Raw genomic sequence first — 25,852 nt, 5'->3', positions numbered from 1 at the left:
GTCAACCTGCCATCTGGGGGAAGGGGTGGGGGGAAGGAGGGAAAAAGTTGGAACAAAAGGATTTGCAACTGTCAATGTTGAAAAATTATCTATGTATATATCTTGTAATAAAAAACTATAATGAAAAAATGATCTATTAGAATATAAGCTGTTTGTAAATAGGGATTATTTTACTCTTTGTATCTGTATCCTCAGTGTTCATCACAATGCCTGGCACATGGTACACAATAGATGCTTTTGATCAACTGATCTATGACCAATGGCATCCTGACACATATTTACCAGAATCTTGTCTTTTGAAGAACCAGTTACAAAGGATGGCTCTCAATGGATACCTGGATCATGCTCCCTTTGAGCACCCACCAGGGGTGGGGATATTTTCAAAATATGCCAGATTTGCAAACCAATTCTTTTTATTCATGGGCCAGATATTCTAGAATCTATTCCCTACCAGCATAATCTTCTCCATATTTCTCCAAACATCTTTTCCAATTTCATGACCACTACCATAAAAAAAGTAATTTTGATTGCTCCTTTTCTTCCAAAATTACCTTGGCTGATTTTACCAATTTGCTATACAAAACCACTTTCCCTTGGTGAGCAAAAACTTTAGTCTTCTTGGCAAAACGTGATTTCATTTTGTTCAGATGTACTCCAAATGTTTTCAGCTGTAGGAAAGAATAAAGTTTTGTATGAAAACCTCATTTAAGTGGAGTAAACTCAGCTGCTATATGGTAAATGGGTAACAACACAGAATTTCCTTTAGTGATTCAAGCTTAATTCTTACAACCCTTTCTCTTTTGTAAATGTAATTCCACTTATGTATTTGAGTACAGAACTCAGGTCTTGCGAATTTCACTCTCAGGCTAAGATCCACATCAAACTATTGAATTGTCTAATAAGTTATTTTATATAACATAATGATGATGTGGCTCTAGTAGTACAGAGGTGTGAGAATTGAGGTAGGGAATCCCCTCTGGTTGGCACACAAGTCAAATGTGAACGAATTCGTGAACTCGAAAAGTCTGAATAACAGAAAAGGATTTTTCTAAGAAAATCCTAAGAAAAGGATGTTTACTAAGAAGGAGCTCTCTTAGTAGGTTAAGAGACCCCTGTTTTATGGGTAAGCCTTGGCCTGGGGGCTGGGGAGCAGTTTGAGCTATCAGACCAAGATCTCCAATTGAATAAAATCATTTTGAAGGCTTTTTCCCAGAGTCTTGGGAATTTCTTGAAGGGGATCCCAGTCACACCCAAAAGATCAATAGAGATGATTTGACTGATATCTCCAATTGAATGAAGCCACTTAACTTGTCTGGGAAGGAATGCTTTCTCAGGGGAAAGCCTGAGATTCCAAATCTCCATTTATAGATTAAAAGGGACAAAGTTTCAGGGTTCACCTTCATCATTAACAGTCAAGTTTTAAATGATTTGCTAATTATTCATGCCCTAAGTTTTTCTTTAACTAAGTATATTATGATATATAAAAGGGGAAAATTTGATTTTATGTAAACTTCATGTCACATTTGCAAAATGTTAAAAAAGACTTTTCAAAGAGAAAAATTTATCACAGTTACATATCTACGAGTTATGTATTTCATACAAATATTGTTTCAGCATTAGAATAAAAGTACCTCTTCATCAGAGCAGTCCTTCATTACTTCCCACAGGCTCCTATTCACATTCACCAGTAGTTTTTCCTGTTTCAAAGCACGAAGCTTTAATCTAAACCAATTAAAAAAAAATTTTGATGAGAATAAGGTAACAATGAGCTGGTCATGTATTCTTTAGAAACAAGGATGTCTAAATATGCTAGGAAGCAAAAAAAAAATAACTTATTACTTTGTTTTATTTTAAATAAATACAAAATGAGAAAAGAAAAAAATTGCTATGTACACAGCACATCACAAGAGAATATTCATTATAAAACAATGTTTCCTTTTTAAGAAAATCTATATAATACTATACATTATTTTCAAAGCTGCCCAGCTTTTCTTTGTTTCCTTGTTGATTTTCTTTTGTTTTATGCTGTGCACTTTTTATTTTCCTCACCCTACACCCTAAAAAAGATTACAATGAATATGGATATATGCACACATACATAGATATACATATACATATATACACATATATGTAAGATCATACTATGTTTATTTCCTCCTATCATGTTTCTCTGAACTTCTCATAAGTTCAAATTTTCCCATGTTTTTCTAAATCAACCAGTTTATCTTTTCTAATACTCTAGCAATATTCCAACCCAGTCACAACCTATCTGAGAAACTAAGTATTTTTCCAGTTTTCTGCATTCCTTCTGTTCTTGGCTACATAAGTTTTATTTTTACAAGAAAATTTCAATTTAAAATAACCAAAGTTATCCTTTTTACACTTCAACAATGCTCTAGACTTATAATAAAGTTTAAGGTTTGATAGTGCTGAATCTAGTTCCTTTACATTTTCCCACCTGGTTTCTTTGAAGTTCCTGATGGTTTTTTTTTTTTTTTTTTTTTGGCTAACTCAGTAACTGGGATGGTATTGAATATCAGATTAGATAGGTAAAACTAATTTTAAAAACTACATTAGCTTTACCTACTCATGAACAAAAAATATTACTTTAATTATTTTAGATCTGAGTTTGTTGTATAAAAAGTGTTTTATATTCATGTAGTTCCTGTATCTGTTTTGATTGGCATATACTTCAGTATTTTGTACTTATTATGTACTGAATAATATATTAATTGAAACAATATTTTATAGTATTTGACACAGTATAGCTTCTCTATTTTTTACTTTTGATTAAATCTATTTAATCTTTAACTGTCTAACATAATGATTACTATCCCTGCTTTTTACATAGTAAATTCTACTCCTGCCCTTTATATGTGTGCATCTTTCATTTTATAATATTTCCAGAAAACTACATAAGAATGCTATTCATTTCTGTTTTATGGTTTAAGCTAAATTACAGGTATATTTTCCTCCTTCTTGTTTTCCTTTTCACTCTATTTACTCTATCTCTTCTCACTCTTTGAAGTTATTTCAACATACTACTTTACCCTCCTATTCCTTAACCTACCCAGATTTTTAATTGTCCCTCCATTCTCCCCATCTCATTCCCTTCTCTTATTTCTTTCTGAATTAAGAAGCCTTTTATACCCTTCTAGATATGTATGTTTTTCCCTCTTTAAGGAGATAATGAGAGTAAAATTCCAGGGTTATCTTCCCTCCCCAATCCTACCTTCTTCTGTATCAGTTTTTCCATTTTTGCCTTATTTGTATGAGATAATTACTTTTTTATCTTTCTCTACAGTTTTATTTTTTAGAATCACCTAATTAGCTCAGCCCATGCCTTTCTTTCAAACTACTCAAACAATAATGACAATCTTAAGAGTATTGCTAATGTTTTCACATATACAAAGTAAAAATTTGACCTTATTTAAGTCCCTTATAATTTGATCTTTAATATTTACCTTACATTTCTCTTGGATATTATATATCAGATTTTCCTTTAAGTTTTTGTCACAAAAACCTGAAAGTCTTTGACTTCATTAAATGTCCACTTTTTCCCCATTCAGACTCATACTTAATTTTGCAAGGTAAGTTACCCTTGGTCATAATCCCAGTTCTTTTGTACTACAGAACGTAGCATTCCAAGACTTCTGGGTCTTCAGCATAGTAGCTGCTAGGTCTTGTATAATCCTTATTGTAGCTTCATGATATTAAAAATTTTTTTTTTCTTGCTGCTTCCAAAAGTTTCTCCTTAACCTGAGAAGCTTTGAAACTTGATTAAGATATTCCTATAAGTTTTCCTTCTGGGATATCTTTAAGGTGGTGATTGGTGGGTTTTTTTTTCCCATTTCTACTTTACCTTATTATTCTAGAACTCTAGGGCAATTTTCCTTAATAGTTTCTTATAATACTGTATAAAGATTCTTTTCTTTAATCATAATTTTCATGTAGTCTTACTATTTTATATTATTTCTCCCTCATCCATTCTCCAGATATATAATCTTATTGCTGTGTATAATGATCTCCTAGTTCTGTTTTAGCTATGACCAACTGCTAGATTTTCCTATAACATTTGTGCATATAAAATCTTGAGTGGAAGAACCGGTGTTCTGAAATGTATATTTATACATGTATATGAGGGCTAAAAGGTCCTACATATGGATTAAGAACATCTTGCATCCTGTGTAATCATATTCCCCTACCAGAATTCTAGTTACAGAAGGACTGTTTGCTTTTGTCTGTATGTCTCTCACACTTAGCAAAGTGTCTTATATAGAGTAGATATTTAATAAACACTTGATAAAGTAAATTTAATTTCCATAATGACTACCACAAGGCTCCCTGTACAAGGGTAGATCATTAATAAAAAGCTGATGAGTGCCTTTCCTTCTGAGATCATCTCAAATTTATCCTGTAAATAATTTGTACATAACTGTTTGCATATTTGTCTCCCTCATTAAACCATGAACTCTTTGTAGGAAACGTTTTGGTTTTGCCTTTCTTTGTTTCCCCAAACAAAGTAAGCATTTAATAACTATTTGGTGGCTGGCTGACTAGAATTACTTTACTTTCAGATGTTCTCCCAAATTCAATTTTAACATGAAATATATAAAGTAATGTTAATGTTTTCTTATACAAATTTAAAAGTGGAGAACCCACTCAAAAGTCACTAATTACAAGTGGTGGTTAAAAAAAAAAAGGTAGCGTTTCTTTTCCTACACCCAAGAAAGCAAATGATGTGTTCTCACTTGTCAATCTTTTGATGGAGAGCCTGGCAATCTTCTTTATAAATCTGTACTTTGGGCCGGTAAACATATTGGCTTAACATTACATCTTTTGGTGTAGACGGTACATTTGTAGCAAACTGAAAGAAAGAAAACAAAAAGGTTAAGTTCCATACTACTTCAGAAATGCAAAATTATGGAGAAATTTATATAATAAAGGAACAAATTTCCTGAATTCTTATTTTGATGAAGTATAGTTTATGGAGACAATAATAATACTCTGATTCACTTCATTAACAATAAAAAAAATCAGTAGGGGAGTGGCTGAATAAGTTATCGTATATGAATGTAATGGAATATTATTGTTCTATAAGAAATGATGGGCAGGCTGATTTCAAAAAATCTGGAAAGAGTTATATCCTGAGTGAAACGAGAACCAGGAGACCATTATACACAATAACAGCAGCAATACAGTGATTCAAGACAATTCTAATAGTCTTGGAAAAGAAAATGGCATCTGCATCTGAGAAAGAGCTATGGACACTTAATGCAGATCACAGCATACTATTTTCACCTTTGTTTTTTCCTCATGGTTTTTCCCTTTTGTTCTGAATGCTCTTTCACAACATGACTAATAAGGAAATATGTTTAAAACAATTATCTATAACATATATGAAATTGTACTTGCTGTCTTGGAAAGGGAGGGAAGGAGAAAAAATTTGCAATTAAAAATCTTACAAAAGTGAAATGTTGAAAACTACCTTTATTGTAATTGGAAAAATAGTGCTATTACAATGACATGCAAGTTCAAGATAAAAACAAAGAAGAAGAGAATGATTTTTTTTTAATTAAAGCTTTTTCTTTTCTTTTTTTTTTGGACTGTTTAAATTTTTTTAATTTGCTTGATGAATTTTGCTTTCATATCTTTTTTTAATGTTAAACATGGTAGAAATATATGTTAAATCTAATATATACATACATATTTATACAATTATCTTGCTCTATAAGAAAAATCAAATGCAACCAGAAAGAAAACGATAAAATAAAATGCAAACAAACAACAAAAATAGTGAAAATGCTATGTTGTGAGCCACATTCAGTTCCCACAGTCCTTTCTCTGAGTGTAGATGGTTTTTTCTCAACAGACCACTGGAAATAGTCTGAATCATCTCATTGTTGAAGAAAGCCACATCTATTAGAACTGATTATCGTATAATATTGCTATTGCTGTATACTATGTTCTCCTGATTCTGCTCATTTCACTTAGCATCAGTTCATAAAGCTTTTAATTTTCAAAACATATGCATGGAAAAAATTTCAACATTAACTCTTGAAAACCCTCCATTCTAATCCCCCTCCTCCCCAGATGGCAAGCAATCTAATATATGTTAAATAGAGTAAAAGTATATGTTAAATCCAATATATGCATATATATTTATACAATTATCTTGCTGGACAAGAAAAATTGAAAAGGAAAAAAATGAGAAAGAAAATAAAATGCAAGCTAACAACAACAAAAAGAGTAAAAATGCTATGTTGTGAACCACACTCTGTTCCCACAGTCCTCTCTTTGGGTGTAGATGGCTCTCTTTATCATAAGATCATTGGAACTGGTCAGAATCATTTCTTTGTTGAAAAAAGCCATGTCCATCAGAATTGATCATCATATAATCTTATTGTTTCCATATACAATGCTCTGGTTCTGCTCATTTCACTTAGCATCAGTTCATATAAGTAGAAGAGAATGATTTTTAAAAAATAAATAAACAAAGCCAAAAAACTAAAGTCCAACAAGAATTTCTAGAAGAGTTAAAGAAGAAACTAAGAAATAACTAAATAATTTTAATAAAATAAGAAATAATATTGAAAACCAAATGAGAATAGAATAATGGGAAAAGTTAGGGAAGAGAGATATGGAAGGAGCATAAACAGTGGAGGGGAAAGGGTGTAAGATCTTACTAAATAAAATAACTCCTTCAAGTTGAGGGTTAAATGGAAACTAATGACTCCATGAAATACTAAGAAATAATAAAATAAAGTAAAAAAACTGAAAAAAAAAAAAAACCACCTTTTGAATGTGAAATATTAACAGACCTAGAAAACAAAAGAGATAATATAAGATTCAGTAGACTATATGAAAGTCATTTTTAAAAGGGCCTAAAAATTTTCTTTCAAGAAATCATAAAAGAAAACTATCCAGGTATCTTAGCTTCAGAAGGTAAAACGGAAAAAAGAAAATATCAGTTACCATCTAAAGAAAACTCCAAAATGAAAGCTTCTAATAATATTACAAGTAAAATCCAAATACTATAAAACAATCCTTAACTTTGAATTACAAATTTGGGATTTGTATGACTCCCTATGTTTTTGACTTATTAGGTTTTAGTTTCTAAGGCATTTTCCAGTTTATTTTCTTTTAATGGCAAATTTAGCACATTAACATTCAAACTAATAATTGTTTAATTTAGTTTCCTTCAAATAGATCTTGTTATATCATTTTTTTTATTTGTGTGTCAGCCCAAGTATCATAATTTTAACAGCCCAAACATGTAACATCCTAGCCCATACTCCAAACTCAGTTTATCTTACTTTCTAAATCAACATTAAAACAATTCCTTCAATTTGTTGCCAAAGAAGAACTATAGTGAGAGGACTGGAAAGACTTACATGAACTGATGCTAAGTGAAATGAGCAGAACCAGGAGATCATTATATACCTCAACAACGATACCGTATGAGGATGTATTCTGATGGAAGTGGATCTCTTCAATAAAGAGATCTAATTCAATTTCAATTGATCAAGGATGGATAGAAGCAGCTACACCCAAAGAAAGAACACTGGGAAATGAATATAAACTGTTTGCATTTTTGTTTTTCTTCCCGGGTTATTTATACCTTCTGAATCCAACTCTTCCTGTGCAACAAGAGAAGTGTTGGGTTCTGCACACGTATATTGTATCTTGGATATACTGTAACCTATTTAACATGTGTAGGACGGCTTGCCATCTGGGGAGGGGGTGGAGGGAGGGAGGGGAAAAATCGGAACAGAAGTGAGTGCAAGGGATAATGTTGTAAAAAATTACCCTGGCATGAGTTTTGTCAATAAAAAGTTATTAAAAAAAAAAAAAAAAGAACTGCAGTTTATTCATTATTGAACACAAAAGAGATAATTTTGATTATATTAAGTTAAAAAGTTTTTGTACAAACAAAACTAATAGACAAGATTAGAAGCAAAGCAATAAATTGGGAAAACATTTTTACATTCAAGGATTCTGATAAAGGCCTCATTTCTAAAATATATAAAGAATTGACTCAAATTGATAAGAATTCAAGCCATTCTCTAATTGATAAATGGTCAAAGGATATGAATAGTCAATTTTCAGATGAAGAAATTGAAACTATTTCTAGACATATGAAAAAATGCCCTAAATCACTATTGATCAGAGATATACAAATTAAGACAACTCTGAGATACCACTACATACTTCTCAGATTGGCTAAAATGACAGGAAAAGATAATGATAAATGTTGGAGAGGATGTGGGGAAATTGAGACACTGATACATTGTTGGTGGAGTTGTGAAGTAATCCAACCATTCTGGAGAACAATTTGGAACTATGCCCAAAGGGCTATAAAATTGTGCACACTCTTTGATCCAGCAGTGTTTCTATTAGGCTTGTATCCCAAAGAGATATTAAAGGAGGGAAAGGGACCCACATGTGCAAAACTGTTTGTGGCAGCTCTTTTTGTAGTGGCAAGAAACTGGAAACTGAGTGGATGCCCATAAGTTGGAGAATGACTGAATAAATTGTGGTATATGAATGTTATGGAATATTATTGTTCTGTAAGAAATGACCAGCAGGATGGTTTTAGAGAGGCATGGAGAGACTTACAGGAACTGAGGCTAAATGAAATAAGCAGAACCAGGAGATCACTGTCCATGGCCAACATAAATATTATAGGATGATCAATTTTGATTGACATGACTCTCTTCAACAAAGAGATGATTCAGGCAGTTCCAATGATTTTGTGATGGAAAAAGCCATCTGCACCCAGAGAAAACATGGTTCATTAACATAGTATTTTCACTCTTTATTGTTTGCTTGCATTTTATTTTCTTTCTCATTTTTTTTCCCTTTTTGATCTGATGTTTTTTGTACTGAAATATAATTGTATAAATATGTATTCATATAATGAATTTAAATATGTTAAACATGTTTAATATATACTGGATTACTTGCCATCTAGGAGAGGGGATGGAGGAGAAATCTGGAACACAAGGTTTTGCAAGGATCAATGTTGAAAAATTATCCTTGCATATATTTTGAAACATATATTTGAAAATAAAGCCTTTTTTTTTGTTGTTGTTGCTGAGGCAATTGAGGTTAAGTGACTTGCCCAGAGTCACACAGCTAGGAAATGTTAAGTGTCTGAGGCCACATTTGAACTCAACTCCTCCTGACTTCAGGGCTAGTGCTCTATCCACTGCACCACCTAGCTGCCCCTAAAAAGCTTTAATTAAAAAAAATCAATATATATGTGAAAACAAAACAAAACAATCCCTTCCCTTCTCCCTTCCCAATTCCTCAGACCAGATTCTGTTTCTACTTTTATCTTCTTTTTTTTTTTTTTTAGTTTGTAAAGCATATGCATGGGTAATTTTTCAACACTGACGCTTGCAAAACTTTCTGTTCCAAATTTTTCCCTCCTTTCCCCCACCCTTTCCCCTAGATGACAGGTACATGTTAAATGTATTAAAATATACGTTAAATCCAATATATGTATACATATTTATACTGTTATCTTGCTGCACAAGAAAAATTTGATCTAGAAAGAAAAAAAACCTGAGAAGGAAAACAAAATGCAAGCAAACATCAACAGAAAGTGTGAAAATGCTATGTTGTGGTCCACAGCCAATTCCCATAGTCCTTTCTCTGAGTATATATGGCTTCCTTGATCACTGAACAATTGGGACTTGTCTGAGATGATTCACTGAACAATTAGAACTTGTCTGAATCATCTCACTGTTGAAGAGAGAACAATAATATTCCATTACTATCATATTTATTCAGCCCTTCTCCAATTAATGGACATCCATTCAGTTTCCAATTTCTAGCCACTACAAAGAGGGCTGTCACAAACATTTTTGCATATACAGATTTTTGCACATAAGATCTCATATCCATGAGCCCAGTAGTAACACTGCTGGATCAAAGGGTATGCACAGTTTGATAACTTTTTGAGCATAGTTCCAAATTGCTCTCCAGAATGGCTGGATCTGTTCACAATTCCACCAACAATGTATCAGTATCCAATTTTCCCATATCCTCTCCAACATTCATCATTATCTTTTCCTGTCATTTTGGCTAATCTGACAGGTGTGTAGTGATATCTCAAGAGTCGTCTTGATTTGCGTTTTTCTGATCAATAGTGATTTGGAGTACCTTTTCATATGACTAGATCTACTTATAGATCTAAGATCTATAAGATCTAATTCTAGATCTAAGTACATAATAATCTAAAAGCCCCATATTATCAAATATTTTCCTACTACCCCACTAGAGCATTTATCTGAACTACTAAAAGTTACAAAACTGATTTGTATTTAATCTTTAAATACTTTCATTGTAGTTTTTGAACCAAAAAAAATGCTAAAAGTAATAAGTATACTGGATAACACATCAACTTGATAATCTACCCTTTCATAACAAAAAGTTGCCATATCTTTAATTCTAAAGTTTAGGCATCCCAGGTTAGACACACAGAGACCATGATTGCCCTTATTGTCCCTTCTGATTTGCACAAGATCTCTGACCTGTTTCATTTTCAAACTGGTCTGGTCTGCCCTACCTTAGGCAACCTAGTGGCACCCCACTACCAGGATCTCACCATATTGATGCTGAACTTAGTCCAATAGTTTGGGTATAGCCATAAGCAGCTCAGAACTCCAGGGCTCATATCAGGTAGGTTTAGACTCCCTGATGGCTTAAATTATAGGGATGTGCCACCATGCCTAATCATATATTTTATTTTTAAATTTTATTTAACATTTTCTCCCAATTACATTCAAAACGTTTTTTACATTTGTTTTTAAGATTTTTGCATTCTAAGTTCTTTGCCTTATCCCCACTCACAATTAAGAAGCTACATGTAAATTTATGCAAAACATTTCGATAAAAGAGCTGTGAAAGAAAACATAGATCTCCCATCCTAATGAAAATAAAAACCATAAAAACTCTTAAGAAAAATGAAATAAAAAATAAAGAGGAAGAGAAATAGAGAATGCTTCAATCTATATTCAGACTCAATTAGCTTTTTCTCTGGGTATGTATGAGATTTTTCATCATAAGTCCTTCAGTGTAGATATGGATGACTGTACTAAAGAAAATAACAAAGTTATTTACAGCTGGTCATCCCATTGTTATTACTTTGAATACAGTCTATTTCCCTTTGTTCCTGGAAGACTCTCCAGGTTTTGTTTCTTTTTTCTTGAGAGCATTCTGCTCATCATTTTCCAGAGAACATTCCCATCAGAGAAACTTATTTTTACAAATAAATTTTTTTACACTTACTATTGCTAAATTTATTTCCCCCCATTCATTCTCTCTCTACTTTCATCCTGTCCCTCTTCAAAAGTGTTTTGTGATTGCTCATCATATATTTAAAAATATACCTGTAGCTCTTTCTGATATCTAAATTATGAATACAAACATAATCTTATTATTAAAAACTCTTAAGTTAAAATGTCCTCTTTCTATACTGGTTCAAAACAGGAGGATTAATTTTTCAAGTTTTATTAGTTAACTTAAAGGAGATATAACCATTACGGGCACATACCCCAAAGAGGTCAAAGACAGAGGAAACAGATCATATGTACTAAAATAATTATAGAAACATTTCTGTTATATTAAAGAATTGAGAAAGAAAAGCAGGTGTCCCTCTACTGGGCAACATTTGGGCAAAAATTTATGAATCTAACAAAATACTATACTGAAAGAATGGAGTAATATGATGAAATCAGCGAAACCTAGCAATATCTAGAGGAAATGATACCGAATAAAACAAGCAGAATTAGGAGAACACCTTAAACAATAACTACAGTAATTTATGGGAAAAGAAATCTGAAAGACAACAGAACTCTACTCAATGTAGTAAGATATGTTGCTAAACATGGGATCCATTTACTGACAAGAGATGATGAACTGGAAATGCAGAATAAGACATACAAAGAGCAAATTTTAATTACTACCTTAAAAACTCTATACATTAACAAATTCATGGTTTCATTTTTGTTCTTTGTATATTAAATTTTTTTTTGATGACTGATGATTAAGTTCATAATCAAAACTTTTTTTAAAAAGGACAGAAATGTACTTTTTAACAAAACCTGACCAACTAATATCATAAGAGATGGTGAAAAAACCTTAGAAGTTAACTTACTCCAACTGCCTCAATTTACAAATAAATAAATTGAGATCTAGAAAGGCCACACGATTTATCTAAGGTCATACAATTAGTTAAAACAAAAACAAAAACAAAGCCTAGTTTTTGAATCCTGGTATTCTCACTTCAAAACTAGTGGGAGCGAAGGGGAGTTTTCGCACTAGAATAAACTTTAAACAAACAAACAAAAAGTTCAATGTCTACACTGGCACTACTAGATAATAGAGTAGAATAAAATTCAAACAAAAGTAAAGAATATACAATAAAGAAGTTTCAACTTACATTGGCTGGAAGATTACTCTGTCGGGGTTTCTGAATTAGGATGTGGACCTGCAGAAGTGTGAAGAACTCTCTTACTGTGATCCTACCATCATGGAGTTTCTGAGGAAAAAAAAGATGAAGAGTCAAAGAGAATATATTTCAAATGATAATATACTTTTTTTGAAATATATTCTCTATTATCACCTCATATTTATTTGTTTTCTCCTAAAGAGATGAAAGCACTTTGTCCATGTTATATATATGTTAATTATCCAGAAAATATGATCACTCCCATTTTCCCACGTTTACATATAGTAATCATGCATATATTATTAAAAGAATTTCAGAGCAAGGGGCAGCTGGGTGGCGCAGTGGACAGAGCACCAACACTGAAGTCAGGAGGACCTTAGTTCAAATCTGATCTCAGACACTTAACATTTCCCAGTTGTGACCCTGGGCAACTCACTTAACCCCAATCACATTACCAAAAAAAAAAAAAAAAAAAAAGAATTTCAGAGCAGAAACACACTACTTAGGAAAAAGGAAACTGAAGGTTGAGAGGGTTTTATGTGACCTTCCTGAAGCTGCACAGATGTTTATTTGTAAAACCAGAATTAGAATCCAGATCCTATGACCTTTACTTTATATGACTCTATTATAATATGATGTTACCCTAAGACAGCAAAAAAAAAAGGATTTAGATTATCCTTAATATTCTGGAAAGCAGTTTGGAATTATATTAAAAAGCAACTAAAATATCTATACCCTTTTGCCCAAAGATCCCTCTGCTAAGCATGTACCGCAAAGACTATGTATCAAAAATATTTATAAGAATTTTTTTTTTTGGCAGTGGTTAAAAGCTGGAAACAAAATGATGCTTATCAATTGTAGCATGACTAAATAAATTCTTCTATATGAATATAATAGATTTCTATTCCTCTATGTGAAATAAAAATGAAGAGCATGGAAAGAGTTAAAAGAAGTAGTTCAGAGTAAAATAAGAATAATATACATAACTATAATATAAATGGAAATAACAACAGAACTACAAAATAAATACTGTAATCATAAAAAAATAAGAAGTTTGGCCTTTTCCATTTGTACTCTGCACAGTTGAGGACTGAATCTGGGAATATTTAGTATATTGTCAGGCTCAGGTGGTATGCCATTTGGCTCTGCTAAAATATTTATTTTCCTTTAACTATTCTTTGATATAATGGATGGCTTTCTGGGTAAGGAAATGATGTATCTGAAAATAAAAATGAATTTATAAATATACAAGAATTTTAAATTTTATTTTAAAAATAGTAAAGAAATGAAAAGAGCTAAATATCCTTATAGTTACGCCCTTAGTCAGTGCATTAAGCAGTACCATCTGACATAAAAAGAAAAACATGGAAAATCATTGGATTAGCTAAAAGATTTTCAAATTTTTCAAATGTTTTAACACACCTCCTTCAATGTCTCTTCACAAATGGGGTCCATAAGAAATTGTGATTCCATCTGACTGCTCAGCTGCACTAGGAATAAAAAAGAAAAGTTAAGAGATAAATAAGTCAGAAATAATTTCACTACCAAACTTTAATCCAGGGGTCCTCAAACTTTTTAAATAGGGGGTCAGTTCACTGTCCTCAGACTGTTGGAGGGTGGGACCATAGTAAAAACAAAAACTTTGTTTTGTGGGCCTTTAAATAAAGAAATTTCATAGCCCTGGGTGAGGGGGATAATCGTCCTCAGCTGCTGCATCTGGCCCGCAGGCTGCAGTTTAAGGACCCCTGCTTTAATCTGTGTAGAGACCTTTCTTCAAGAGTCAAATAAGAAAGGGTCCATTTTTAGTGAGTCTTTGCCACTCACTTAGTTTTTGCTAAAATGACTTAAGAGCTGAAAAACATAAAATTTTAAATTCTACATTCATAAAATATTAATTTTAGAGCACCAAATGAGGCCTAAACAATATTCATGTACTTAATACTCTGAGAAATTCTCATTATTGGTCAAATCAAGGGTTTTAAATTTGATGCTACAGATATATCTACAGTAAAGCTGGCAGAATAAGATAGGAAATTATCTGGCATTTCCCTCCAAATAACTTAAAACACCTAAAATAGGATTTCAGAGGAACAGAAAAAAAAAAATTGAGATAAGGCAGCCATCTCCTCTAAGAAAACTTATGACATTAGGAAATATCTGACCTTTGGAGTGTGAAAAAGGTTAAAACACATACCATTATATCAACAATAGCAAATCTGCAGGGCACCTGTATTGGTGAGAACTTTTGCCCTGGGATTGGAAGTGGAATGAGGAAGACTACAAGGGCCCTCTGTTGGATACAAGGCACAGACAGTTGACTGGACATGGTCATAGGCTACAGTTACCCTGGAGGAGGAGTGAGTACATGCCAGTGAATGTGACTGCAGAGGGGCAGTACCACTTGCAGTTTCAGGGAAAAGAGACTGTAGTCATTTTGAGGAGAGTGGGAGCCCCTGATAGTAGGTAGTTCCAAGGAAAAGGTAAACTAATGTTTGTAGCAGTAGGAGAACTAAGATGTGTTTCCAGGACTTCATGAGAGTGAGAGTTTTTGTGGTAGTAATGAGAGAAATGGCTTAAGAGAGAAGTACTTTGAGGTAAATCAAAAACCAAGCCATAAGCTAGAAAAGCAGTAACCACACCTACCTTTGGTTCATAGAGCACTGAAAAAAACTAAAAAGTCAGAGGCCTCTAAATAGAGCTCTGAAAACAACTCAAAAAACCTGAAGTTTGAGACATTATATCCTATACACCAGTCAAAATATCTATTTGTAAAGATTTAAAGAAAAATGTAAAATGGTCATAAGCCCACTAAAAATACTTGGAAGAGTTTTTAAAAGAACTTTAGAAATCAGGGAAGTAGACAAAAAACTTGGAAAAGGAATAAAGAATAATGTATGAAAATTATGAACACCTAGGAAAAGAGGATCAACAATTTATTGAAGAAAATAACTTCTTACAAATTATAATTGAGCAAGGGGAAGCTATAACTTCATAAAACATCAAGAAATAATAAAACAAAATCCAAAGAATGACAAGATAAAAGAATATGAAATATCTTGTTTGAAAAACAACCAATCTGGAAAACAAATTGAGAAAGGATAACAATGGCTGGACTAACAAAGTCATAATTAAAAAAAGACTAAATTATTATACTTCAAGAAATTATTAAAGAAAATTGTACAGAAGTTTTAAAACCACAGGATAAAATAGAAATTGAAAAGAAAAAACCCACTGAACATTTTCTGAAAAAGATTGTAAAGTGAAAACTCAGAGTACTATACCTAAGTTCTCAGATTAAGGAGAAAATATTACAGGTAACTAGAAAGAAGCAATTCAATTATTATGAAGGTACAGTCAGGATAATAAAAGATGTAGCATCTTCTATATTAAAAAACTGAAGGGTAGGGAATATGATATTCTATTCTCAAGAGTAAAGAATAACTTATCCAGCAAAACTGAATGTAATCTCTCAAGAGAAAAAAGGGCTATTTTGTGAATTAAAGGACTTTCAAAAATTTGTAAAGAAAAGACCAGAAGAGAAAATGACTTTCAAATACAACAATCAGAAGAAATATAAGAAGGTAAACATGGAAAATAAATCATAGAAGGATTTAATAAGATTTAACTGTTTACTGTCTTACATGTGAGAACAGTATTTGTAATTCTGAAAAAGTTATCATTTAAAGGCATCATCTCCAAAATATATAGAGAATTGACTCTAATGTATAAGAAATCAAGCCATTCTCCAATGGATAAATGGTCAAAGGACATGAACAGACAATTTTCTAATGAAGAAATTGAATCTATTTCTAGTCGTATGAAAAGGTATTCCAAATCATTATTGATCAGAGAAATGAAAATTAAGACAACTCTGAGATACCATTACATACCTGTCAGATTGGCTAAGATGAACAATGTTGGAGGGGATGTGGGAAAACTGGGACACTGATGCATTGTTGGTGGAGTTGTGAATGGATCCAACCATTCTGGAGAGTGATTTGTAACTATACTCAAAAAGTTATCAAGCTGTGCATACCTTTTGATCCAACAGTGTTACTACTGGGCTTATATCCCAAAGAGATACTAAAGAAGGGAAAGGCAATTGATCAATGATGGACAGAAGCAGCTACACCCAGAGAAGGAACACTGGAAAATGAGTGTAAACTGCATTTTTGTTTTTCTTCACAAGTTATTTTTACCTTCTGAATCCAATTCTCCCTGTGCAACAAGAGAACTATTTGGTTCTGCACACACATATTGTATCTAGGATATACTGTAACATATTTAACATGTATAAGACTGTTTGCTATCTAGGGGAGAGGGTAGAGGGAGGAAAGGGAAAAGTTGGAACAGAAGTGAGTGCAAGGGATAATGTTCAGGCATATGCTCTGTTAATAAAAAGAAGAAAGGAAAGAAGGAAAGAAGGAAAGAAAGAAAGAAAGAAGGAAAGGAAAGAAGGAAAGAAGGAAAGTAGGAAAGAAGGAAAGAAGAAAGAAAGAAAGAAAGAAAGAAAGAAAGAAAGAAAGAAAGAAAGAAAGAAAGAAAGAAAGAAAGAAAGAAAGAAAGAGAAAGGGACCTGTATATGCAAAAATGTTTGTGGCTTTTCACAGTGGCTAGAAACTGGAAATTGAAGGGATGCCCACCAACTGGATAATGGCTGAATAAATTGTGGTATATGAATATTATTATTCTATAAGAAATGACCAGAAGGATGAATACAGAGGCTTGGAGAGACATACATGAACTGATGCTAAATGAAATGAGCAGAACCAGGCAATCATTATATATTATATTATATTATATATATTAACATATATAATAATATTATTATATTATTGTTGGAGTGTATAATGATCGCCTGGTTCTGCTCAACAATACTACATGATGATTAATTCTGATGGAGACAGCTCTCTTCAACAATGAGAAGATCCAAATCAGTTTCAATTGATCTGTAATGAACAGAATGAGTTATGAACCACAACATAGCATTTCCACTCTTTCTGTTATTGTTTGCTTGCATTTTTGTTTTTTCTTCTCAGGTTATTTTTATGTTCTTTCTAAATTCGATCTTTCTTGTGCATCAGGTTAACTGTATAAATATGTATATATATATATAAATATAATATTTAACATATTTAACATATATGGGACTACCTGCTACCTAGAGGAGGGGGTGGAGGGAAAGAGGGGAAAAGTTGAAAAAGAAGTTTTTGCAAAGGTCAATATTGAAAAATTACCCTTGCATATGTTTTGTATATAAAGATATATATATATATATACACACACACACACACACACACACACACACACACACACACACACATATATATATACACATACATACATACACATATATACATATATATAATTATATATTATGATATAAAAATAATAATAAAAATAACAATACTACTAAAAATTGTTATCATTATTAGGGTAGTTAGAAAGAATATACATAGGTAGATGTTATGGGTATGAATAGGTTATGATAGGATGATCCTATAAACTTGTGTAGGAAAGAAGTAAAAGGGAGCAAATTATCTCATAACCAAGAGACATGAATGGATTCACTGTAGAGGGGAGAATAGGGTAAAAGATGGGCAGCCTAGGAGCTTTATTCTTGTTGGAACTTGGTACAAGAAGGAAAGATATATCTAGTTGGGTCTTCTTAACTCATGGAGTTATGGAGAAATAGGAGGGCATAAGACAGGATAAAAGAGAGACTCTTTGAAGTGGGCAGAAGTAAAGTAACTTTCTGAGAAGGTGTGAGTATGTAAGAGAGAGAGAACAAGAAACGGGGGGGGGGGGGGGAGGGGGCAGGGAGAAAGAGAGAAAGAGATAGAAAGAAGGAAGAGAGAAAGGATAAACTGTGTATGTGGAAATAAGAGGGAAATACACAACTAGTAATTATAATTTTAAATGTGAAATGGGATGAACTCACCCATAAAACATAAATAGGTAGTAGAATGTATTAAAAAGTACAATCCGATATTAAGTTGTTTACAAGAAACATATTTTAAAATGAGAGATACACATAGAGTAAAAATAAAGGGTTGGAGCAGAATTTATTATGCTTCAACTGATGTATTAAAAGAAATTAGAAGGGAAACTACATTGTTCAAAGGTACTATGGATAATGAAATAATAGCAATATTAAACATAAATGCATCAAATACTATAGCATTTATAAATCTGTAAAGAAAAGTTTATACATTTATAAAGAAAAAGAAATGAATTAAAGGTAGAAATGCAAAACCAAAATAGTGGGGGAACTTCAACTTGCCCAAAAAATAAGTAAGAAAGAAGGAAATGAATAAAATCTTAGATAAGTTAGATGATAGACATCTGGAGAGAACTGAATTGGAACAGAAAGGAATATGCCTTTTTCTCAGTAGTATATGGCACTCTTACAAAAACTGAGCATATATTAGGGCATAAAAACTTTATAGTAAAATGAAGAAAAGCAGAAATATTAAATGCATCCTTTTTGGATTATAATGCAATAAAATCATATTTAATAAGAGACCATGGAAACACATACTAGAAATTAACTGGAGACTAATTTTAAAGAATGGAGTAGGTTAAAGAGCAAGTCACAGAAACAACAAATAATTTTGTTAAAGAAAATGATAATGAGATAACATACCAAATCATGTAGGATGCAGTAAAAGTGATAATCTGAGGAAAATTCATATTTCTAAATGCTCACATTGACAAAATAGAGAAAAAGCAGAACATAGAACTGAGTATGCAATTTTAAAAAAATTAAAAATCCCCAATTAAACATCAAATTGGAAATTCTGAAAATTAATGGCGAGATCAATAAAATTGAATGTAAGAAAACTATTGAATTAATGAAAAAAACTAAGAATTAAGGGTTTTTTTGGGAAATAATAAAACAAAGCATCGTTTAATATGATTTTTAAAAAGAGAAAATAAAATGAAATCAATAGTATCAAAAATGAAAAAGATAACTATAACCCATAAGGAAAATGAAATTAATGCAACAATTAAGAGTTATTTTGCCCAATACCATGCCAATAGTAACTGATGGAACAATAATTACAAAAACAAACTGCCTCAATTTTAACAGAAGAAGAAATGGAATATCTAAATATCTAAATTTAGAAAGAGAAATTGAACAGGCTATAAAAGAGCTTCCTAAGAAATACTCATCAGGACCAGATGGATATACACGTGAATACTAGAAAACTTCTTTAAAAAATGTTTTTCTCAATAGTATTTTATTTTTTCAAATACATGCAAAGATAGTTTTCAACATTCATTTTTGTAAAGCTTACTGTTCCAAATTTTTCTCCCTCTCTTTCTCCCTCCCCTAGAAAGCAATCAATCTATTATAGGTTCAATATATGCAATCCTTTAGCAAGGACAAGAAAAATGAGATATACACAAACATTACAACAATCAGGAATCGAATTCGTAGGTAAAAAAAAAGTATGGCAAGTAATCATTGATTTTAGACAAAGTTAAACTTAAAGATTCAATCAAGAGAGAATTCTACATTATATGTTAAGGGTATTGTTTCAGATGCATGTTTACATATGAATAAAAGTGTGTATATACATATGTGGCTATTGTTCTATGTGTGTGTGTATAAAGAAATATGTATATGTGTGTAGATGGGTGTTAATGCATGTGAGTGCGTGTATGTATTAAATATATCTGTGCTTAACTATAGCCTGCTTGGGGGAGATGGGGAGGATGAAAGGTGGAAAAAAAAGAATTAAAAAATACACAGCAGAGAACAAAAGAACAACCTACAAGGAAACAAAGAAAAGATGGACAGTCATGAATATAATTTCTTCTAATATTATATATCCTTTCTTGAACTGGAAATTTTTTGTTATATATTTTGAATCTTCCCTGATGTTTTGCTGGGTACATGACAAATATTCTGTTCTGTTTTGTTTTATTTTCCTTTTCTTTGTTTTTTCTATTTTTTTTAAATAAACAGAAAACATAGCAAAAAAAAAGTACAATCCTTTTAAACATAGTGTCATTCTAACAAACATTTAAAAATCAATTAATTCTAATATCAAATAAATTATTTGGAATAATATATAAAAAGGAGTCCTACTTTCTTTTATGAAACAGATATAGTACTGATATCTAAACTACAAAGGACAATAATAGGGAAAGAAAATTATAGACCAATTTCACTAATGAATGTGGGTGTAAAAATCCTAAATAAAATAACAGCTAAGAGACTACTGCAAAATATTCCAAAGGTTATACATTTTGATCACTTGATCAAGTGTGATTTACACCAGAAATGTAGGGTTGGTTCAATATAAAGAAAAATATTAATATAATTGATTATATCATTAACAAAAATAAAAAATCCCATGATCATGTCAACTGATGCAAAAAAGGCTTCTGTCAAAATACAACACTCATTCCTATTAAAAACACTTGAAAGCATAGATATAAAAGGATTTTTCCCTTTTCTTTCTTCCTTTCCTAGATGATAAGAAACATTTACCTAAAACCATCAGTAAGCTTATCTATGACGGGGATAAGCTAGCGGTTTTTCCATTAAGATCAGGAATGGAGGAAGGATAACCACTATTATTCAATATTGTATTACCAATAATCTATAGCCATCTGACTAATGCTTTAAATCACTATTGATTAGAGAAATATAAATTAAAACACTTTATACCTATCAGATTGGCTAAAATGACAAAAAAGGAAAAACAATGGATGTTGGATATATGAGAAAATGTTGGTGGAGTTGTGAACTGATCTAACCACTCTGGAGAGCAATTTGGAACTATGTCCAAACTGTGCATACCCTTTGATCCAAGAATACCACTGTTAGGTCTTTATCCCCAAGACATCCAAAAAAAAAAGGGGGTATGTGGGTGGGTGTGTAGAAAACCTACATGTAAAAATATTTATAGCAGGTCTTTTTGTGGTGGCTAAGAATTGGAAATCTAAGGGATATCTATCAATTAAGGGAATGGCTAAGTTGTGGTATATGATTGTAATAGAATATCATTGTGCTCCAAGAAAGGATAAGCAGTATGATTTCAGAAAAACCTGGAAAGACTTACATGAAATGATGCAAAATGAAATGAACATAATCAGGAGAATGTTGTATACAGTAACAGCAATGTTATCTGATAAAGAATTATGAATGACTTGGCTATTCTCAGTAATACAATGATTCAAGAAAATCACAAAGAACTAATGACAAAATATACTATCTTTCCTCCAGAGAAAAAACTGAGACCATTTGAATATAGACTAAAGCATGCTATTTTTCACTTTCTTTCTTTTTTTATTTGAGTCTTCTTTACAAAATAATTAACATGGAAATGTTTTATATGATAGCACATGAATAACATTATCTTTCTGTTTACCAGGAAGGGGAGAGGGCAGGGAGGGTGAGAAGGATAGAATTTGGGATTCAAAATGTCACTAAAATAGTTTTAACATGTAATGAGTGGGGGAGAGGGGAGAGAACTGGGGAAGCTAGGTGGCGCAGTGAATACAGTACTGGCCCTGAAGTCAGGAGGATCTGGGTTCAAATGTGATTTCACAGCCTTGACACTTATTAGGTTGTGATCGTAGGCAAGTCATTTAACCCTAATTGCCTTGGAAGAAACAAAACAAAAAAGAACTAATAACAAAAGCAATAAGAAAAGAAAAAAGAAACAAAAGGAATCAGAATGGGCAATGAAGAAATAAAACCATCTCTTTTTGCAGAAGATATGATGGTATGGTTGAAAAATCCAACTTAAAATTCCATTAAAAACTAGTTAAAAACAATAATTTTATCAGAGTAGCAAGATATAAAATAAATCTGCATAAATCATCAATCTTTCTATATTTTACCAATGAAGCCCTTCAAGAAAAGATAGTAAGAGATACTTCACTTAAAATAAAATAAAAAAGATTATAAAGTACTTGGGAACATACCTGTCATGACAAACTCTAGGAACTATAGGAATATAATTATAAAACACTTTTTAAAAATATAAAAAAAAGTCAGATGTAAACAATTGGATATTTAAGTAATTAGATTAAACAATTGTAAATGATTACAAAAATTTTGTGTTTCATATATGCAAAGATCTAAACTTTTAGGAAAATAACTCATTATTTGGTTTAAAAAAAGTACTGAGAAAACTTGAAAAGCAGCCTATTCTCTCTTTTTTTAGTAATAGCTTTTAATTTCCAAAATACATGCAAAAATAGTTTTCAACATTCACCCTCATAAAATCCTGTGTTCCAACTTTTTCTTACTCCCTTCCTACTACTAGATAGCAAGCAAGCCAATATGTTAAACATATTTGTCTATACATATTTCGACATTTATCATGCTACACAATAAAAATCAGATAAAAAAGGGGAAAAAAAGCAAGCAAAGGACAACAAAAATGGTGAAAATTTCATATTGTGATCCAGAACATTCAGTCCCCACACATCTTTCTCTGGGTGCAGATGGCTCTCCCCATCATAAGTTCATTGGATTTGGCCTAAATCATCTCATTGTTGAAGAGAGCCATGTCCATCAGAATTGATCAATATAATCTTCATGTTGCCATATACAATGTTCTCTTGGTTCTGCTCATTTCACTTAGCACCAGTTCAGTCCTTTCTAAAATCATCCTGCTGATTGTTCCTTATAGAACAATAATATTCCATATATTCATATACCATAACTTATTCGGCCATTCTCCAACTGATGGGCATCTATTCAGGTTCCAGTTTCTAGCCACTATAAAAAGGGCTGCCACAAACAGAAATGTTTTCTGGATAAAAGGTAAGCTGGATATGGTCAAACAGGAAATGACAACATTAAAAATTGACAAGAATGAATGACTCTAATTCAGGTGATCACCAAATATACTACTGTAAGTGAGAATCTTTTAGAAGAAATGGAATAGCCTTTCAATAAAAAGGTGGGAAAAGCAGTTTGGAATATAATCTCAAAAAGAACATGTGGGTTCTTTCCCTCCTTTAAGATCTTTGGGATAAAGCCCAGTTAAAGGACTGCTGGATCAAAGGGTTTGAAAACCCTTTAGACATAGTTCCAAATTGCTCTCCAGAATGGTTGGATCACTTCACAATCACAAACAACATGTTAGTTGGACTATTATCTTAAACCATTTACAAAGATAAGGTCAAAATAGATACATGACCTAGACATAAAGGGAGAAAACAAAGGATTAAAGAAGCATGGAATATATTACTTAACAGATTTATGGATAAGAGAAGAATTTATGAATAAATAAGAGATAAGAGACCAAAGATGAATAGTTTTGATTGCACTAAATTTAAGAACTATTTGTACAAATAAAACCAAACAAGCCAAAATGAGAAAGTAGGCAGAAAATTGGAAAAAAAAATTATACTCAATTTTTTGTATAAACGTCTCATCTTACGTAGATAAGAAAGTCAAATTTATAAGAATATGAATCATTCTCCAGTTGACAAATGGTCAAAGAATATAAACAGGCAGTTTTTGAAAGAAGAAATCAAAGCTACATATAGTCATGAAAAAAATGTTCTTAATCATTTTAGATTAGAAAAATGTAAATTAAAACAACTTTGAGGTATTATCTGACACCAATGAGATTGGCTAAAATGATAGGAAGAAATGGCAAATGCTGGAGGGGTTGTTAAAAATTGGGACACTAATACACTGTCAGTTTGTGTTCAATTGTTCCTGATCCCATTTGGGGTTTTTTCTTGGCAAAGATACTGGAGTGGTTTGCTGTTTCCTTCTCTAGTTCATTTTATAGATGAGGAAACTGAAGCTAACAGGGTGAAGTGACTTGCCCAGGGTTACACAGCTAATAAGTATCTGAGGCCTCCAAGCTCAGTATTCTGTCCATTGGGGAAGAGAGAAAGACAACTACAAGTAGCTTCAGAATTAAAGCAATTAGGCCAAAACTGAAAGGAAGTTCTACTGTAGTTGTGTCTAGTGAAGAAAAGATAGTCTGATGCTATAATACTGCACAAGAACTTGGAATAGAAGATCTATGAACCAAGGTAAGCTGGATATAGTCAAACAGGAAATGGAAAGATTAAAAATGGACAAGAATGAGGGATTCTAATTCAGGTGATTATCAAATATACTACTATAAGTGAGAATCCCTTAGAAGAAATGGAATAGCCTTTCAATAAAAAGGTGGGAAAACAGTTTGGAATATAATCTCAAAAATAACAATATTCATTTGAATCCAAGGCAAACTGTTCCAACATCATGGTCATTCAAGTCTATGCTCAAATAGAAAAGGCCAAAGTTGATCTGTTCTACGAAGCTCTATAACATCTTCTTGAAATAACACCCCTAAAAATGTCATATTCATTAGAGAAGATTAATATGCTAAAGTAGAAAATCACAAAGTAATTTTGATAACAAACAAGTATGAACCTGAAGCAGAGACTAATAAGAGTTTTGACAAGATAGCTCACTGATCATAGCAATTGTTCAATAACACAGAAGATAACTATACATGGACATCAGCGGATGGTTATTATCTAAATCAGATTAATTATATATTTTTCAGGCAAAGGTAAAAACCTCTATACAGTCAGTTCAAACAATATCTGAAACTGAGTAGGAGTCAAATCATAATCTTCTTATTGCAAAATTCAGACATAAATAATAGAGAGCAGAGAAAACCCTCAGACTATATATGATCTAAATAACATCCCTTATGAAGTGAAAGTAATGAACAGTTTTAAGTTTAAGATCTGATATACAAAATGCCCAAAGAACCATGGACAAAATTCATAATATTATACAGATGGCAACAACAAAAATCAAACAAAAAAAAAGCAAGAAAGCAAAATGGCTATCTGATGAGGCTTTACAAATAACTGAGGAAAGAAGGAAAATGAAAGGAAAGGAGAAAAGGCAAGATAAACCTAACTATGTGCAGAATTCCAGAGAATAAATGACAAGGAGAAATTTAAAAATGTTTCCTTAAACATTGCAGAGAAATAATAGAAAACAGAAGAATGGGAAATACAAGAAAGGGATCTCATCAAGAAAATTAACGATATCAAGGAAACATTTCAAGCAAAAATAAGCATGATAAAAAAAAATGGTAGTGCTTAATAGAGGTAAAAGATATTAAGAAGAGGTGGCAAAAAATAAAACTATTCAAGAAAAATCTTAATGTCACTGATAATCATGCTGGTGTGGTTACTGATCTAAAGCTGGACAACCTGGAGAATAAAGTCAAGTGGGCTTCCAGAAGCATTGTTAAGGTTAGTGGAGGAAAAAGAATTCTAACTGAGTTATTTAAAGTCCTAAAAGACGATGCAATTAAGATGCTACATTCAACCTGCCATCAAATTTAGAAAACAACAGGGGGCAATGGATCAGAAAAGATCAATTTACATCCCAAT

At 32.0% G+C, this 25,852-nt stretch overlaps 1 protein-coding gene across 1 annotated transcript in view; it reads right to left on the bottom strand.

The window, feature by feature from the left end:
- LOC127546632 (kinetochore scaffold 1) overlaps nt 1-25,852 on the bottom strand; it is a 51,232-nt gene that overhangs the window by 15,449 nt on the left and 9,931 nt on the right. The window contains exons 3-7 of the mRNA XM_051973651.1: nt 13,883-13,950; nt 12,452-12,550; nt 4,752-4,867; nt 1,632-1,722; nt 552-668 (exon numbers count right to left, since the gene is read on the bottom strand). Of these exons, the coding sequence (XP_051829611.1) occupies nt 552-668; nt 1,632-1,722; nt 4,752-4,867; nt 12,452-12,550; nt 13,883-13,950 (491 nt within the window). The remainder of the gene's footprint in view (nt 1-551; nt 669-1,631; nt 1,723-4,751; nt 4,868-12,451; nt 12,551-13,882; nt 13,951-25,852) is intronic.

The sequence above is a fragment of the Antechinus flavipes genome, chromosome 2 (genome assembly GCF_016432865.1).
Source record: "Antechinus flavipes isolate AdamAnt ecotype Samford, QLD, Australia chromosome 2, AdamAnt_v2, whole genome shotgun sequence".
Taxonomy (NCBI): Eukaryota; Metazoa; Chordata; class Mammalia; order Dasyuromorphia; family Dasyuridae; genus Antechinus; species Antechinus flavipes.
This window is presented reverse-complemented; position numbering and strand designations above follow the sequence as displayed.